Source organism: Branchiostoma floridae, chromosome 12, assembly GCF_000003815.2.
Source record: "Branchiostoma floridae strain S238N-H82 chromosome 12, Bfl_VNyyK, whole genome shotgun sequence".
Classification (NCBI taxonomy): Eukaryota; Metazoa; Chordata; class Leptocardii; order Amphioxiformes; family Branchiostomatidae; genus Branchiostoma; species Branchiostoma floridae.
Window position 1 is genome coordinate 10,422,025 of NC_049990.1, and position 18,325 is coordinate 10,440,349.

The following is an 18,325-nucleotide window of genomic DNA, read 5'->3' on the forward strand; positions in this document are numbered from 1 at the left end:
CTGTTATAACAGTAATCGCGGAGATTGTGAAAATCAAACGCCCGGAATAATGTATATAGGATAAGGTCTCCACGTTGGAGTAAAAGATCGTAATGTTTTCTTACATGTAGTGACGACGAGGCTTCTCTTACGGTCCCTTCCCCTTATAAGAGGATGGGCAAAAAGGCCAAAGTTATTAAGGGTAAAACCGACGATGCCCACATTTATCTTAAACCTACTTATAACATAAAAATATGACGTGTACATAAATGTAGGTGGCGCTTCAATGGGCCGACATGATGAAGCATACGCTCGTGGCACGGCGCCTAAATTCAGTCCTTTTAATGTCAAGTTGTGTCTTAAAGTTAATTCTTTACGTATGTTAAGATTTCTAGACCTATTTGAGGACGTTTTCATCCGCCCCAAGTCTATCGTTTTCGTATTTCAACATTTTAAAAGCCGGGGCTGTATACCCTATTAGAGCCCAATCTGCAGTACCGCTCCCGGCCGCGTCCAGAAAGTTACTAAAACGACCGCCAAATTGCCAAATTTCCTTATTTTCGGGAATGGGGAAATCGAGAGAGGCTCGCAAAGGGGTTTTGATTTTGAGGCTTATTTGACCTTGTTTTTGAAAATACAATAATCTAGAATGAAGAATAATGTTATTAGAGACATTTCACAAAGAAAACCATTGGTCATAAATGACACGTTTGCCTTTAGTTAGCATATTACCAACAATAGCGGTCGAGTGTTGTCCTGTAGATTGCCACATTACGATGGGCTACCGCATCAAAATTTCATTCATACCTGAGAGACAAGACGACGCAGAACAACTGCAGCAGTTTCAATTTGTCTTTCAAAATCGAGGATGCAATATAAGCTTGGGCGCCAGGGGAGGCCGTTTGATAGACATAATTGGCCTGAAAGAACAAGGTGGAAGTGACACCGTGTACCGAAACATGACAGCCTACCTCCTTATGAATAAACAATGATAACACTAACAGATTTAGTGCTTATCAAACCATGTTCTGTGTATTCAGTATTTTCACAAGTTGTGATCTTTTGATGCTCACAAGCCTTGTGTGCTACTGAATTTGAAAGTGTTGACTGGCTAATTCCAATAGACAGTTTCTGATGCGAAGGAATGAGGGATAACGATAATGCTAGTATGTCATGCATATGTCACAGAAACTGGTTATTCCGATAGTGAGTATCAGATCACAGATCAATAATCATTCGTCCGCATTTTTGTTCGGACGAATAAACCACAAGTAAAATCGGTTTGCAAGCCTCGTGGATGTTACCTCATTTGTATACATAATCTTGTACGTAACGTAAGGTCAAGGATATATCATATGTCGACATCATCCGGCTTCACTTGCAAACGACGTGGCACTGGGGACCTCTATCTGTTACGTGAAGAATTGCAAGTCAACAGCGCGTGAACTTGACAATGCCACTGTCAGGATAGTACTACGGTAGTCATTGTTAATCTCCATTCGAGTGGACGGTGATACACTCCTGTGACTCTAGTAGGATCTGAGAATGCTATCCAAGCTAATCCGTGGTTGTCGGCGCTTACTTCAGTCCTCATAATGAAAGTTGTGACGTGTTGTGCGACTGGGACCTTTAGCTGCAGTACTGACAATGATTAATAAATGTCGTTTTTGATCCATGCAACCCGAGCTGATAAGTCGAGGACAAATTTAGACGATCTACATCATTCAGACCGGTTTGTCCTTGTAAATGTACCTAGGTGTTTGGTAATTGTTCATTCTATTTTTACACCTACGTCTTTGCCAGATCGCTGTTCAGCGAGAAAAGCTAGAGTCTAGTAGAGAAGAAATTTGCTGAAGAAAGTCATCCAAGATCTGCATAGACTAACTAGACTAACGTAGACTCATACATGTATAAGTGCGCTATTTGAAACTAGACTTTTGTCAGGAGAAATCCAGTAAAGAATCAGACCCTGGATCATATTTACATGTATGTATTCATTTCAAGTCTTGAATTCTTCATATAAATCAAGAAGGAATAATTTTTCTTCATTTCTGTTGTAACAGGCAATTCAGGTAACCCTACAGATGATATAGATAACTAATGGAAGCATGTCACTTAGTATAACAAAATGTACATTATTGTGATGGTTAAGTGCTTTGACTGACCTACAAATATTATACCAGTATATAATGACAATTTCATATTCAGTAGGCAACTTCAAGCTTGTCTCAATTTTTACGCAACAAGAAACATAATAGCCGAATACACCTGAACTTGAAGAAGAGGCTTAGTGTTAATGCTAATGTTGATTATAAATAATTGAAGTGCAACCATTCTTTTCTGGGGAAAACACCTTTTGAATTATTCAAAAGTCACACTTCTTGTAAATATCTCAATCATCTTTGCAGAACAAGGTACACTTTTTCCTGTTTGCACATTTCCATTTGGAATCAACAGTCTTTTAATGATAATTCCTTAGATACTTCAATTCAATACCATTTGAACATAATATCTGCATATGACATTATGTATCCGGTCACAACCACATACCTTTACAAAAGTCTGAATAATTTACCCACAAGTTCTTCAATACATCTGATGTATATGCTTCTAATCCTAGCTAGCTGTAGAAACCTTTTTATGGCTACCCTTTGGTCTTTGCTATAGCACTACAATACTGCAATAAATTGACATAGAAACGTACATGTGTAGAAAAAAGTCTTCAACATACACGAAAATGAGTACATTGTCTAGTTGTTCAGCTGCCTTCTTTGCACATTTGATGTACAATCACATAATTTTTTTTCTTACAAAGATCACAAAAGGTCTAGGCAACAGATAAATATCACAAGACTTTTGTCAAATTCAAATAGCTTGCAACTCCCAGGCAGGTTTTTGCCTCTTCAGAACTTTTTCGTCGTCTCACTGACACTGTGGAATCAGGTTGTGCAGAAGATCTCTGATGGCTGGGAAGATGGTACAATCTGAAATATAGGAATAGCCTCATTAATTGATAAAATACCTGAAGAAGAAATGATTATTGGAATACACTGCAAGACTTAATTTATGGTACAATACTACAGGAAAGTAAAGGTGTGTGGGGCGTTGGTGGCATGGAAACTAAAAGGAGACTTTTAAAAATCTATCCACCCCGTAAGTTAGTAGCCTCTTCCATTAACCCCACGACCTGGACTGTCAGGTTCCATAAATAACTACTTTTACCATCTCTGACCTGAACTTCCTGTCACTCCAGGCAGGTATAACCTTTGCAGTCATCTTTCCACTCAATTCATGTCCCTCTACTGACAGTGCATTCAAATGACTACCAACACACACCAACCCATAAAAACAAATAGATCCAAAAAATAGACTGTCATAGCAGGGTTCCGGGACCTGTTCCTCCATCCTTGGATGGAAATTTCTTCGTTGGGATGGACAAATATTTCACCCCTTCCATCCAAAAAGTCTGACATAAAATTGCATTTTGGTAAGCATAAAACGACAGATTTAACAACAAAAATTAACAATACAGGATCCCAAACAATGTGTAGGATGGAAAAAATATGAAAGCTAGAGACAGCCCTGACATCGGGTCAAAACATAAAAAATGCAGAGTCCTCACCATTTCCTTGTTGCCCCTGGCTGAAAGAAGCCCATCTCTTCAGCATGTCTCCCACCATACCAGACAGGGCGTTTGGTGGGGCGGGTCCTCCCGCGGCACCAGCTCGGTTTGATATGTCTGCCTGTTGAGTCGTGTTTGTGGATGGATCATACAGAATTGGGACCACAACGGTGGAGTCTTGTGTCGGGGGCATGCCCATCCTGGTCAGCTGGATCTGTGGAACACAATGATGAGGTTTTTTTAGACCCTTGTAGTGGCTTATGTCACATATTATCAAGTGTCCCTGCTGTTTCAGAATTAGGGTTTATTTGGGATTATTAGCCCCTCCTCTTTGATGTGCTCCAGGTACCTCTCGATACAGGACTCCCATTTTACAACTCTTCCTTAACATGGTTGCAGGCCTAAGCAAGATATCTACACAGGATTGAACTGTGGTCTCCCAGGAGACACGAAGCTCAACTGTGAGGCTTCTACCAAGACTGGTACAAAAAGGAGGAACAGAATAAAAATTCATCAAGAAAGGTCCTCTTGAACCAGCTTTTTCTTTCTCTCAGTTTGTCATATCTTAGTGTATGGTGGACGGATTTTAAATCAAACCATTGTGGATTGGTGACGATAGTGCCAGTGATACACTGTACACCAATGCAGTTTCCAGGTTCCGATTTGAAAAACAATGCCTACTGAACAGAAAGATCAACATGAAGACAGAGTCTGAAGGAAAAGTCTATACTTTGGTGCACAGGTATTCATCCTACCCCTATGAAGGTTTACTTTGCAATATCCAAAAATCAAGGAAACAAGTTGAAGAACAAATTCCAATACATGAGTCTCACATGACATACACATACAGAAAAAACACAGTGGTTCTTGACTACGTACAAAGAAGAGTATCTTTGTCCTGATGACGACAGCAGGAGTCCCGGGCGGGGCGAGGGGAGAGCCGCTGGGTGGGATGGTCAGACACCACTGGAGATGCCACTTCAGGGCCTGGTCTGGGAACTGTGGTGGGAGACAAGCACAGACAGTAGGTCATGGGTGGGTGTCATAATGTATCCTGGCTCATGTAATTAATGTCAATAACTACCATATGGCGTGATCGCATGGCGGTACCCCACATCAGTACCATAAGGGAGTATAGCACAGCAGTACTGCACGGCAGCTATTGATTTAAAACAGTTTAAATATAACACAAGAAAATGTTGTTTCCCTTTGAAACATAATATATATGATAAATTTTGATAAAAGTTAGTCCTTCCTTTCAGTGAAGCAATCTCACATTAATTATTCTAATTTCTAATCATCAAAGAGACTCGGATGGACTACATTTGTAGCTATTACGCCCCAATGTTTAATACATTGAATCAAATGTTACTCTGTACAGAATTTGCATGCAAGATTTGTATTTTTCTCTGTAAGTACAATACCTGTACATGTATTTAAATCTCTTACCAACTCCAGTCTCATCAGCTGAATGCAGTCCCTCAGTACTGCAGTGGGGGCACACAACAGGCGCCCAAACGCTGTCAGTGTGTTGGCTTTGTACGGTGGACACACAACCTACATGGTAGGGAGCAAAAATACCTGGGTTTTTATCCTCTACTTCTGTATTCAGCACTTCCTGACAACAACATAGCTATATACATAATGTAGAGAAATGTAACAAAACTAACAAAGTACTTGTAGAACAAATAAAGGAAGGAGTCTAACCTTTGTATCAAAAAAGCTCTCAAGGATGTTGAGCTCTTCTCGGGACCACATCTCCATAGCCTCTGTTGTACAAGAAACAAACATTATGGACAGGAATAAGAGTAGGTTATAGTGTACAAATGGTGGTTTTAGTCAATGGTTTAAGATTCATGACTAAGGGACTGTGGTTATATTTGTTGTATAACTATAATATCAAATTTAGGACATCTTCAAAGTTCAGCAAAATTCACTGTTGGTTGCCTCACAGCCTTGCAAAAAAAGGCTAACAACATGTTACTGCAGCAACAGCATACATAATGCAGTGAGAGACAGACACACAATACAAACAGCAGTGAGAGCCAGCTACAAACAGCAGTGAGAGCCAGCTACAAACAGCAGTGAGAGCCAGCTACAAACAGCAGTGAGAGACAGCTACAAACAGCAGTGAGAGCCAGCTACAAACAGCAGTGAGAGCCAGCTACAAACAGCAGTGAGAGACAGCTACAAACAGCAGTGAGAGACAGCTACAAACAGCAGTGAGAGACAGCTACAAACAGCAGTGAGAGACAGCTACAAACAGCAGTGAGAGACAGCTACAAACAGCAGTGAGAGACAGCTACAAACAGCAGTGAGAGACAGCTACAAACAGCAGTGAGAGACAGATACAAACAGCAGTGAGAGACAGACACACAATACAAACAGTAGTGAGAGACATTATAAACAGCAGTGGCAGACAGCTACAAACAGCAGTGAGATACATTTACAAACAGCAGTGAGAGCCATGTACTGACCAGGCCTGGGTGTGGCCTTCAGGTGTAGTGTTTGCAGGGTGGAGGGGTTCAGCTGCACACGGAAGTTGATGGACTCCACATGGTACAAGATCACTCCTGGCTCACTGGACTGTAACAGGTGCAGCTGGAAACACACAAAAGACTCTTACAATCATAATCAACATCTGAAAATAATTTCATCGGATTGTAGGTCACAGGACAGTAGAATTTTCTTTTGCACAACCAGTTAATCTTGCCTGCTGACATTCTGATGCCTGTCAGACATTTTCCTCACAGCCTCTAACTGTTCTAAAAGCGCCACTTACACCAGCTACATATAGCGACGAGAAGAAGAACTCCAGGTGGAAGCTCTGAGAAGATATCTGACAGGCATCGAAACATCAGCAGCTGAGATTAACAGTTGCTGGTTGTGCAAAAAGACTCTACTATTCTCTTAATTCACATGTTTCTTTAACTACTGTACTGCAACAGTAACTGTAATGACTCAAGTATGAGGACATTACCAGATACAGCTTCATTTTTCAATGATACAGATGGCCTCTATCTATAAGTTCATCTACATTGGTACAAATCATTCTGAACCAAGGTTGAATGGTAATATCCAACACAAAAATTGGACTTTCCAAAACTTGCAACTTCCCAAGACCAGTCTTAGTCACCGGACCTGGACCTTACAAGCATCCCTCAAGAGAGAGGGAGTGCAATGAAGTTTCTACAACTTATGATCAACTGCTCATAGTGCATGTCCTATCTGACATCACAGAAGCAGTAGACTGCTCATTCTTTGACAAAGTTGGACAGTCAAGTCCAATTTTTGCATTGGTACTTGCAGTTCAACCTTACTTTAGAGTGTGATTTTTTGTATTGCTACCCATCTGTAGGCAGATATGCATGGTTTACGCATGAAAAAAAACTAACCGACTCCTCCCCCTGGATGACCCTCTGTAGATGTCTCCTCATGTACACACACCCCAGGAACCTCTCCAGGGGGCAGCACAGGTACGCCGCCGGACCCCCCATCACCCCGGGGGGTGGGGAGGGGGTCATGAGGGTGGCGAAGGCCTCGTGGGACAGCAGGGTGGGGATGGAGGCCGCCCAGGACCGCTGGGGGAGGATACGTGAGGGAGGGCTCAACATGCTGCTGCCAACACCTGGGGAGAGAGACAAGGGTTCCATCATATTCATCATCATCATCATCATCTTATCCTGACTGTCTATCACAATTAAAGGTCCAACCAATTGGAAAATGACAATGAGTCACATAACCAATGAGAGAGTGGCTGCATGTACATCAAATATTTGTGTTTTGGATTTACATTTCTACATTTTGTCGGGTGGAGTGGGATTGGCCTATTCTGTGAAGTTCAAATCTATGACAAAATACATACTTTTTAAGATGAATATGCTCAGTTCTGGGACATTGCTGTTGAGTTCAAAATGTATGAATCTACTTCTACTTTGAAGTATTTCAAAATGGAGTACTAGTAGTTGCTGACTTCATTGTAGATGACTGCATTTGACCTAAATTGTACTGCTTTTTGCACTGAAGCTGTAACAAGTTCCAGATCATCAACAAACTGTTGGCTGTGATTTTACATGTCCTGTTTGAGAGTAAAGAATTTTGTTATCCAGTGATTCTCCAACCTTATTAAAATATTTCAGGAGCTGTAACAAGGCTAAATCTCTGACTTAATGTTGTCAAAAGTTAAGAGAGACTTTGCTGGTTACCGGGTGAAGCCATCCCGACCCGTGAGGCGGGGGAGGGACCAGGCATGGAGGGAGAGCCAGGCCACGGGTTCCTGGTGCCTGGAGACGGCATGGTCAGCCCAGCATGGAACGGTGATGGTGGACCTGCAAGGAACAAACAAGCTGTTAGTCAATAGGACTCAATAAATATAAGGACATTCAGAAGTAAATGGTGACACGGGGCCCTGTAAGGACCAAACCAGCTGTCAGTCAACAGGACTGAGTAAAGAACCATCGCCAGTAAACTTCTCTCTAAAAATCAACTTTCGTCTGCCTTGGCCATAGTGCAAATAATCTTTCCTCCCCTCTACAATGCCTCCAATGAACAGAAAAACACCAGTCCAAGACTGGTAACATTTGATGGCAGATACATAATGTTTACGTTCAAACGGTCAAAAGTACAGCTCTGTTTTTTTCTTCTTCAAACAATTCTTGACCAACCCCTCCAGCTGTCCTGACACTTGCTACATTTAAATCATTGTAATTGAACATAACAGGGTGTCTACTACTTTATCAGTAACCATGGTGACAGGTCACAGGTTCAACAGAAGAAGAAAAAGAGGAGGAAATGCAGGAAAACAGCATGTTTCCCTTCCGTGAAGGTAAACATAATTCATAAACTTACCAGTTGGGTTCATGAAGGCAGGTGATGGTCCCATGTGGATCCCCATGGACTGGGGGGACGGAGCCGGCACAAACGAGCTCGGGGACGGGACACGTACGCTGGGCGAACTACTGGTGAACGTGCTGGGGGAGGGGGTCCCGTACAGCATGGAGGGTGAGGGGGTGGGGGCACTGGTGATGGGGGCGCCGGGGTTAGGGTGCTGGGGGGTGAGCTGGGGTGGGGAAGCTAAGGGGTAGGCTGACCCAGGGGACGTACTGTAGCTCTGGAAAACAGATGACAAACATTAGAGAAACAAACATGCGCATACACAGTCGAAGTTGATAATAAAGTCTGATTTGTTGGATAACAAGCACTGCAAAATTCAGTAACCTTGCTGCACATGTTTGTATACCGGTAGTTACACACAAGCAAAGTTGAACAATAATTTCTTGCACAAAAATTGGACTCAAATTTTGGGCCCGATAGGACAAGTGAATTTTAGAACACCTGTCCAAGCCTGCTGAGGAGACAAATTGGTATAGCCTACACTACAAGAGCAGGGCTTGAAATACCACCTGCACATGCAGGTTAGTGCAGGTAAAATTGGAGCTGTGCAGGTATTTCCGGTGTCTACATGCACCTAACCTGCACTGGTTCATGTACTGGGTTTCATACATCAATGCCTGGTGCAGGTAATTTTCAATGTTACCTGCACCAGTGCAGGTATGCAGAAAAAACTATTTCGAGCCCTGAAAAGTCCACGTACCTGTGATGTCGCCAGCATGGAGGTGTGAGGAGAGGCGGGTGTGGCAGGGTTGGAGTGGGAGGTGGGCGGAGTCATGGGGTTCATGGGGTGGTAGGCGCTGGGCTGGGTCCTGGGGAGGGGGGAGGCTCCTGTCGTCTGGTGGTGCAGCTGGTGCTGAGTCATGTACGTGTCCAGTTTGTCCATCCCTTAAGACGGGGAGAAATGGCAAAGGTCAATAAAGAATGCTATTTCCTGTAACATTATGTGCAGTACAGTAGAAGCCGCTTATTATTACACACTATTTACCAGCGTATTTTGTGCAATTATCCGCATGGTGCAATAATGCGAAGTTATCTAGCTGGACCGCCCTGGTTTGGGATTTTGGGATTCCATGTAATAAACAGAAGTGTGTGGTAATCTGTTGTGCAATAAACTGGCTTCTACCGTACTACATATACAAAATGTCATGTAGAAGTACAAGCATATTTCCTTGGTTGGCAAGACAAAAAATGATTTTTCATAGCTACCATGGGGAATTCTATATGTTCAAAAGGGGTGCCATCCTACAAAGGCAGATCAGGCTATGTACGTCAGTATATGATACAAGGCACTGCCCCTGAGGTATTGCCAAAAATTATAAATTGGGAGCTACCAAATGGAGGCTACATGGGGTGGTTAAGCTCAGATACACCTAGAGTCATTGTCTGACTGACAACCGAGGGGATGAAGGAAACAATTAACAGTCACCAAACACAAGTGTATTTATCTACAGTATATCTCCACCAAAGGGAGCGAAGAGGATTAGGTAGGTAGGTAGGTATACATACAATAGGAATGCAGGACATACCGATAGGTGACGGTGGGTTGTCATCTTCGCTTGCTGACCTGCGTCTGGAGTGAGCCATGCTGTCCTCAAACATGGACAGGAATGCTTTGAGACCCTGTGTGGGGGTGAAACCTTCCACTACCTGCAAACATACATGAATATGTTTCAAAGACAGAGTCAACATGGCACTGGTTTGTATTAGATTACTAGGAGTTACATTTTTAACTATAGTGGAAAAATTAGATAAATCATACACAAAATTCAAGACAATCAACTTATAATTTTTTTATATGCATTAGCATTTATTTCATATACATATTCAATACACATTTTAATCAACCGTCTAAGTATATGAACAGGTGTTCCCATGATTGACATATGATCAGCACATGATCGGCACATGATCAGCACATGATCAGGACATGATCAGGACGTGAAAGTGAAAATTATAGGTTCCCTGACCTTGCTAACATCAAACAGGCTGTATGCTCCGTCCCGTATGGCGACCAGGTTCCTCCCGCGGCAGTGCACGTCCAGGCAGTAGATGTTTCGGAACGCGATCCTCACGTGGTCCGAAGACTGCGGCAGGATGGTGAACGTCTGCGTCGGACTGAGCGGTTTGTTCGGACAGCCCAAGATGGTGGTCTGTGGGAGGCGTATGATGGACTGTAGCGGGCTCTGGGTCTCGCACAAGACTTGGATGAGCTGTGCGATGTTATGGTGCGTGTTGAACTCTTCCTGTAGCTGTGACTGTACCACCATGTGACAGTTTGGGTTGTTCACCCTCCCCACCATCCCTAAACCAAGCTTAAAGCTACCGCCATTTCCTTCTGGAACCCACTGGATTTTAACCGTGCTGGATCGCCCCACGCCATAGCTCAGCGTTAGCCTCTTGTACGAGAATGACTTAACCTCCACCATTTGGAATAGCTGCCGGTTGGGGTCCTTGTAGTTTCTGGCAAAGTCCAGAACGGTTGCGTACATCTCAGCGATACTGTGCCAGTCCTGCATGAACTTGTCCATCACGAGTGTGATGTTTGCGTTCTCTGTGTTGTTACTAGTGCTGGCTTCAGATTCTGGCTTCAGGCCGTCGTATGTGAAGTACACGTGGCGACTGCTGGTCTGTTCACGCTGTGTCGTGCTCACCAGAGGACAGTTGGCAAACACAAGCTCTGCCGTCCACACGCGGCTGGTCTTGCCCTGGAGGCGGAAGGTACAGCCCAGACAGTCGGACTTGAGCTTGAAGACGACGTGATCGGGAATCCCTCGCAGTGACGGCAGGGCAAGAAGCTTCACACTGAGGCCGACATCATACCCCTCACTCTGGACACCCTGGGGTAGACAACAGTGAACACAGAATAAATAGGAGCACAGCATCTCAGAAAATTTGGGCTTAAGATTTCTGTACGAGTGTTCACAAACAATCAGTTTGTATGGTACCTCTGTATGCAAGACTAGTTTTTGCCCCTCTTGCAAATCCTAGATCCATCAACCCGTGGACTTTGTGTGTGAATGTGATGCTAGTTTCTGTCTCACCTGACATGGGATGCCTCTCCTGCCCAGCTCCTGACAGATGAGTGGGATCTGGGTGTGAATGTGATGCTAGTTTCTGTCTCACCTGACATGGGATGACTGGAACCTGGGTGTGAATGTGATGCTAGTTTCTGTCTCACCTGACATGGGATGAGTGGGATCTGGGTGTGAATGTGATGCTAGTTTCTGTCTCACCTGACATGGGATGAGTGGAATCTGGGTGTGAATGTGATGCTAGTTTCTGTCTCACCTGACATGGGATGAGTGGGATCTGGGTGTGAATGTGATGCTAGTTTCTGTCTCACCTGACATGGGATGAGAATGTGATGCTAGTTTCTGTCTCACCTGACATGGGATGCCTCTCCTGCCCAGCTCCTGACACAGACTGATGAGTGGTATCTGGGTGTCGCACACGGAGATGAGATGAGCTACATCAGGCAGGTACATGGATGGTTCACCTGCGTCCACGCGCTCGCGTTTCAGTTGTGGCCCACCATGGCCATGCTGGATAGAAATCTGAGGAAAAAACATCATCTTTAAACAGTAATAAAATCATGAAATCCATTTTGTAAATTACTAACTCTCTGGGCTGTATTTGGCTAGTATTCTTCCCTTTCTTACAAGCTTCCAGTGATTTCCTTTCAATTCAATGATTCTTTCCTTATCCTGCTCTAGCTTTAAGGCTAGTAGTAAAAACCTAGTCTAAACATGGAATTTCTGTAGTCTACAAGCACATAATTTTCTATCTCTCAAGAACACAGCACACACCTTTCTCTTGATTCCAGGAGTTGCCGTCCCTACTTCCTTGGAGAAGGTTGCAGGGTCCAGAGTGACCAGGCTGCCTGCTTGGGTGGACACTGCACTGTCACTGGACTCTCCTTCTGACTTCCCACCCGGATCCTTCAGCTGGAGCAGGTGGTATCTACAGGTGCACAACAGGGCAGTCAACATCAAGTCCACAGGTGTACAACCATGAAGTCAAACATAAAGTCCTTCTCTTTATTTGCTGCAACTAATTCCAAAATCATCTCCAGTTGCTTGAGTAACTGCTTTTTGGCATATCTTATTACCTGGATGTCGTATCAAAGTCCTTCCCACAACAGATGTGTTTTAATAACTCTTAGGCCACACAACTTTGTGAAATCAATACAGCAGGGGCTAGTCCATTGGCAGTGGTGTGTATTCAACTACCATACTTTTTCCCCAATGCAGTATGTACCATTTAAAAAACTTTTGGTATCAGTTATGTCTTAGACGGGGATCAAACTCATGACTTTCTAAACGTAAGTTGAACACACTACTCACTGGCCATTGCACTGCTTTGAAATCAAAAGCTATCAAACATGTTCAACCAAAACAAACTAAACCCTGAGATCAAAGGTGTTGCTGCAAATATTCCTGGGATTGAGATGTTCCTTACCTGTACTCTATCTCGTAGAACTGTTGGCCCTCAAGAAACTCTACCACTAAGTAGTACCCAGGATGTCTGGTGAGCCTGAGGTATACCTGTAGAGAACATAAGCATGGTAAACTTATATACTCGTAAAATGCAATAGAAAATGAAAGAAAAAAGGATATAAAACTCCTCAAAAAGGACTTTTTTCATAAAGCACTATTAGTTCATTGGACTGTAGTTTTATAAGGTAACATGTCAGAAATCTTGTCTACCTTGTGAGAAGACAGTTTGGAGATAGGGTGTGTCTGAAAGTTCTCCAGATGAAGTTTCCGATGGCACACTGTTGGAAGGTGGAGCACGGTATGCTGACACCGCCGCCTCGCGATCACGAACCTCAGGTCGCTGACCATCCGGATGGTACGGCTCGCGTCCGAGTTGATGTTCTTCTCCATCTCCTCCAGGTGGGACTCTCCATGGTAGAACATGGGCTGTAGCATGCCAGTTTGTAAATCAGCCACTATGTTCATGTACTCTACTTCTGTGCAGGGGTACAGGATGGGGATCTTCAGGACAGGAGGGATCCCACAGATTAGAGACTGGTCGTCACGATTGTGAGCCTTGATCTGTAGCTGGAGCTCCTTCAGTCTCGCGTAGGCACGCGCTTGTACGGTCTGGACGAGCAGTTTCTCCATCGATAGACAGTCGCTCTAGAAAAACAGACAGCAAAACAGTCCTACTGGTTTCGTTTATCACTACCATATGACTATGCTTTAAAATCAGTTTTAGTAATTAATTAGGGGTAGGTAATGTGATGTGAGGTTGCAGGTCGAGGATTTAAAGAACGTTATGGGGGACAGAGATATCTGGAAGGAGAGAGTAGAGTAGAGTAGAGAGTAGTTGGGGTGGGTACTGGTACAAAAAATTCATGTACAGGTCCACTTGAGGTCCAGAGGATTAGGTTCTGGTCTGGACCTGAACCTACCGTAATTGTTTGTGAAAACTTGTGTCTGCTTGTGAGTAGGCGATACTCGAAACAATGGTCCAATTTTCTACAAAGGAATCTATTACATCGTACCAGTACCCTGGTACCCACCCCTAGTAGTAATCATTTTGTATTACTTTTTTTCAGCAGGTACCCTCATACCTTAATGGCATGGTCCACTTGCACTGGCTCATGGGAAGGCAATGGCGGCTGATGCTTCACTTGGAGAGGCCGGCTCTTGTCATTGTCGTGCATCGCGATCGTCAGTTTGTGCGTAACGGGAATCTCCAGCTTGTTCTGCGCAGCTTCGACAAGTTGCGCCCTCCAGTAGGAGACGGTGAGGGACTGACCAATGGTGTATTCCTCCAGTCTGATATGGTCACTCCATCTCTCATGGATTAGCCTTTGTGTCTACAGATACAGGAGTACAGTACATGTGTGAATGAGAAAAATCATCAGAAAGAGAGGAAATGTCTGTGTAAAAGCTTTGATATGTGGCATCATGATGGCGTAATGGTTTAGGTGTTGGGTTTGACATGCCACCAATATTGTGCCTTGACTATGTTTGGGGAGGTAAAAGGCGTCGAAAGAAGAGAGTTGGGCTCCACCTTCCAACAGACACAGAGGATAACAATCCACTGGATCCATGGCTCCAAAAAGGCTATAAGACTACCTTTACCTTTACCTTTAAGAAAGTTTTTATTTGACCTATGGTTGGCACCTGGAAAGGGCTTGATATTGAGTCAGAACACTAAGAATAGTCTGTGAATGTACAATGTACATGGAACTCAGGAAAAGAATCTACGTACCTGTGAATGGAGTACTTCTAACTGCAGGGATTGACAGAAGGAATGAAGGCAGTCATAGAGGTCATACAGTGGCCTGTCGTCGGCAAAAAGACGTGACTGGATGAGCTGATGAATGTAGTTGACTTGCAGACTGTGAACTAGTGCTGTGCCATCTGTAGAAAAAAACAAGACATTTTTAGGAGACACAAAATATCAGGTATAAAAAAAAATGTCAGTAATAATGAGAAAACTAGAAAGGCAACATTTAAAAAAAAATGCAGCATGTTTTCCCTGTAGCCTTTTGTTCCAGTGACTCACACACAATATTATACCCTTACATTTGCCCTATAGTATTGTAAGTAAAAAGAATTCTCATATTTACAATAAAGCTAATAAATCTAATTTTTTTTTTAGATGCAGTTCTAAGCTCTTGGCTCCTGACAGAAAAAGAAAAGAACACACCAGCAAAAACAACATGTTTTTCCTTTTGGAATAAATCATTGCTTGAAAGGCAAGACATATGCATTTGTAAATAGCCTATAAGACCTATGAAGAGTGTCATCGAGTACTGACTTCCTGTGTCTTTGTCTTCCACCAGTATCTTGATGCCGAGTAGTCTCCAGGGTATGGAGGGTTCATCTCCCATCAGTGTCAGGGTGGCCTCAAACTCATGGGACACCTGGAACTTCACCCTGCCATTGGCTGAAAGAACAACACAATTTAAAATCCTTAGTTCTGATTGGCTACTACACTAAGGAGTACTGACTGGCTACTTTTGTATGATCCTCAAGCCTCAGTGCTCTACTCAGTGCAGCCTGAGACCTGATTGGCTATCCTAAAGGAATGCATTGCAACCAAAAAATGGGAGGTAAGGAGTATCAGAGGTCTCAGTCAAGAATCCTACAAGTATGCAACTTGGGTCGACAATATGTTCTTTCTCAGCTGAAACACACATAGTAAAATCTCAGGAACATGAACATTTGTACATTTGAATGCTATTCTTAATCAACTAAGAAGTCCCACTCACCTATAGTTAAGTTTCCCAGTTGTGGAGGCAGGTCTGTGGTGACCAGGCGGTGCTGAATGATCTGGTTCAGCCTCAGGAGGGTGGCTTTCCGCTCCGCTGGGGTGATCGGGTCAGGGGGGACGATGCGGTCTCTAAAATAAAAAAATCAAAGATCTGTATTACGAATTTCTTGCTGATACTGTCTATGTGTTTTTATGCTTATGCAATGTTTGGCTACTGACTTGGCCACCTTTGAATTTTTTTAACCTTCCCATCCTAAATCTTCTATCTCCAATTCTGTCACTCTTCTATTAACTATGTAGTAACTATGGAGACACACAAAGACAAATAAGCACAAGAAACTGAAAACAACACCTCCATTGATTAAAACACTAATGTCATTAACCGAAGAAGTGCTTACCTGCACTTTCTGTGGAAGACGCTGACGTACCAAGATTTGACTTATCAGTCATCAAAGGCACTGTCAGGCTAGAACTTTAACGAATAACCAGTAACTAACTGAAGCCCTGACTGAAGCTGTTGACCTTCTTCAAGACGACAAAAGCCGAAGAACAGAACATTAATTTCAGGAATAGATGGCATTAGATTTAGAAGAGGGTAAATTATCTACAATTGGTTTCAACATTGCTACAGAGTATCTCTATCTACTTTCTGTACCTAATACACTTGGGCAGCCTGGGGTAGGTTCCCGTGGTGAGGACGTCCACCGCGTGGGGAATGTTGAAGCTCGGGAGTCGCGCGTGAACCAGCTCCCGAACCATCCGGTACAGCATGTCTGCTGTGTCCACAAAGATCATGGCCTGCTGGTCCAGGAATGCTGAAATCATGGCGCACTTGTCCACCTGTAAGACAAGTAAAGATAAAAAAAAGCTGACTTGTGAAAGAAGTGTGTGCTATCAAAAGTATGACTGCATTATGGTATCTTAAATTTACCGGCTTGCACTTGCATATTACGGGCTTCCATTGAATTTAAAAAATGCTCTTTGCATGTGCCATATGCAAAGCTGTTAAAAATTCACATTCTAGATTTGAACTCAAATTTTGGTGCATTTTGCATGGAATTGTGTGTTTTCTCAGGTGGTTAAGTTAAGACATAGCACATTGGTCCCAGCTCGGATGCTTGTGAGATTGCCTAAAGGCCGAATGGCCTTACGAATGGCGGTCAGGCTGGTACCTAGGGTTATACTTTAATTTTCTTTGTCTAACTATGACTTTACCTTGGCTGCACTGTTTGCCCACTTCACCAAAGCCAGCAGCCTTACAAACAGCTGCCTTGTCCTGTGTGCGAACTGCACAATGGCAATTTTCCTCTCCATGTCCGTCTTACGCGGCAGGAGTTCCGAGAGCACGGTCAGGTCGTGGTAAGTCCTCTGGATGATAAAGTCGACCAGCATACCCAGGGAGATGCTTCCCGCACTGCCCGGTGGACCTGGCCCGGCCGACGGGACCATGGTCATCTGTACCTGGGACTCTCCCGACGCTACGGGCGCCATCGCACTAAACTCCGCTCCGAGACCGTGATATAACTAACGTGACCGCGTGACGCAGAGAGATGTTCTACCCAGTGGTCATCATTTCTGGAAAAGAAATATCATACCTTCATTAATCCTTTTGAATTTGACAAATACACTGGGAGACTCTTGCATGTGTTCAACAGTACACAAGTTCCTGCACTAGATAATTAAGCAGTTGTTATGCACTGATGTATCAACATAACAAATCAACATATATACATAGGCCGTAACCCTTACATACAAGTGTTTGCCTTTTGCAGGGAGCATAGTTAAGAGCTATCTTAAAAGTTAACTCAGTAACTGTATGGTATTTTTGCAGAACTGTGTAGAACGGGGGTCCCGTGCTCGAGGAGGTGCCTCGACCACGTTAAACAGCCTCATTACTCATACTTTGGGTACCTACTGGCTGCAAAATACACCAGATTATTATTATAGAAAGGTAAAGACCTGACACTGTCATGTGTGAATATGTTACCATACAACACCAAAGAAAAACCTTTATTAGCTTGTCTATCCTGATAAAATTGTAACAGTAAGGTAAGCTAGCTATCATCCTGCTCTAGTTACATACGCAGAGAAGAGTACATTTGAGGAAACTTACGGAAAACCCATAAAAACTTACATTTTTATGGCAGAGAAATCTCGCCCGCCCTCCCCAACTTCTCATTTTCTGCAATGGGGAACTCTCGCGTTTTCACGCAATTTCCAATCATGTGACTTTTAAAAACAATTGGTTTCTATCTCACGTATACATCATCTATCTGTGTGAAATCGGTATAGAGATACACTGAAATAGAGTGAGTTACAATGTTCATCAAATGATTATCAAACATGACTGATTAAGTTGTAAATATGACTGATAAAGTTGAATAAATCCAGGACAACTGAAACGAGATTTTCCGTGATTTTGTAGCGGCTTGTCATGTGACATCGATTACCCCACAGCATAAACACGCAATACTAAAAATAATATTTTCGGTTGCCTAAAAACTTAACATACATTATATCTACAGTACTTACTACAATTGATATAGATAAAATATTTTACAGAGATATTTAGATATTTTTACATCATTAGAATCAAAG

The 18,325-nt window shown here is 43.2% G+C and overlaps 1 protein-coding gene across 1 annotated transcript; it reads right to left on the minus strand.

Moving 5' to 3' along the window:
* Positions 1-2,777: 2,777 nt before the first annotated feature.
* On the minus strand, positions 2,778-18,027 carry LOC118426961 (mediator of RNA polymerase II transcription subunit 14-like). Its single transcript, XM_035836593.1, has 23 exons — positions 17,862-18,027; positions 16,943-17,302; positions 16,383-16,567; positions 15,726-15,856; positions 15,272-15,400; positions 14,720-14,871; positions 14,073-14,321; positions 13,201-13,635; positions 12,953-13,038; positions 12,301-12,454; positions 11,878-12,048; positions 10,462-11,331; positions 10,021-10,141; positions 9,195-9,379; positions 8,450-8,711; positions 7,807-7,929; positions 6,997-7,229; positions 6,079-6,202; positions 5,309-5,370; positions 5,051-5,158; positions 4,481-4,600; positions 3,602-3,815; positions 2,778-2,963 (listed from the first exon to the last, which is right to left on the minus strand). The coding sequence occupies exons 2-23, from the start codon at positions 17,216-17,218 to the stop codon at positions 2,902-2,904; spliced, it is 4,452 nt and encodes a 1,483-aa protein (XP_035692486.1). The 5' UTR covers positions 17,219-17,302; positions 17,862-18,027; the 3' UTR covers positions 2,778-2,901.
* Between the last annotated feature and the right edge of the window lie 298 nt (positions 18,028-18,325).

Bases quoted from the DNA above. Each gene is read 5' to 3' on its own strand.
- LOC118426961 (XM_035836593.1), bottom strand. From the start codon at position 17,218: ATGGCGCCCGTAGCGTCGGGAGAGTCCCAGGTACAGATGACCATGGTC. The intron at 11,332-11,877 runs GTGAGACAGAAA...TGTCTACCCCAG, and splicing joins GGAGAGGCATCCCATGTCAG to GGTGTCCAGAGTGAGGGGTA. The intron at 3,816-4,480 runs GTACGTAGTCAA...TGTGTTCCACAG, and splicing joins GGACAAAGATACTCTTCTTT to ATCCAGCTGACCAGGATGGG.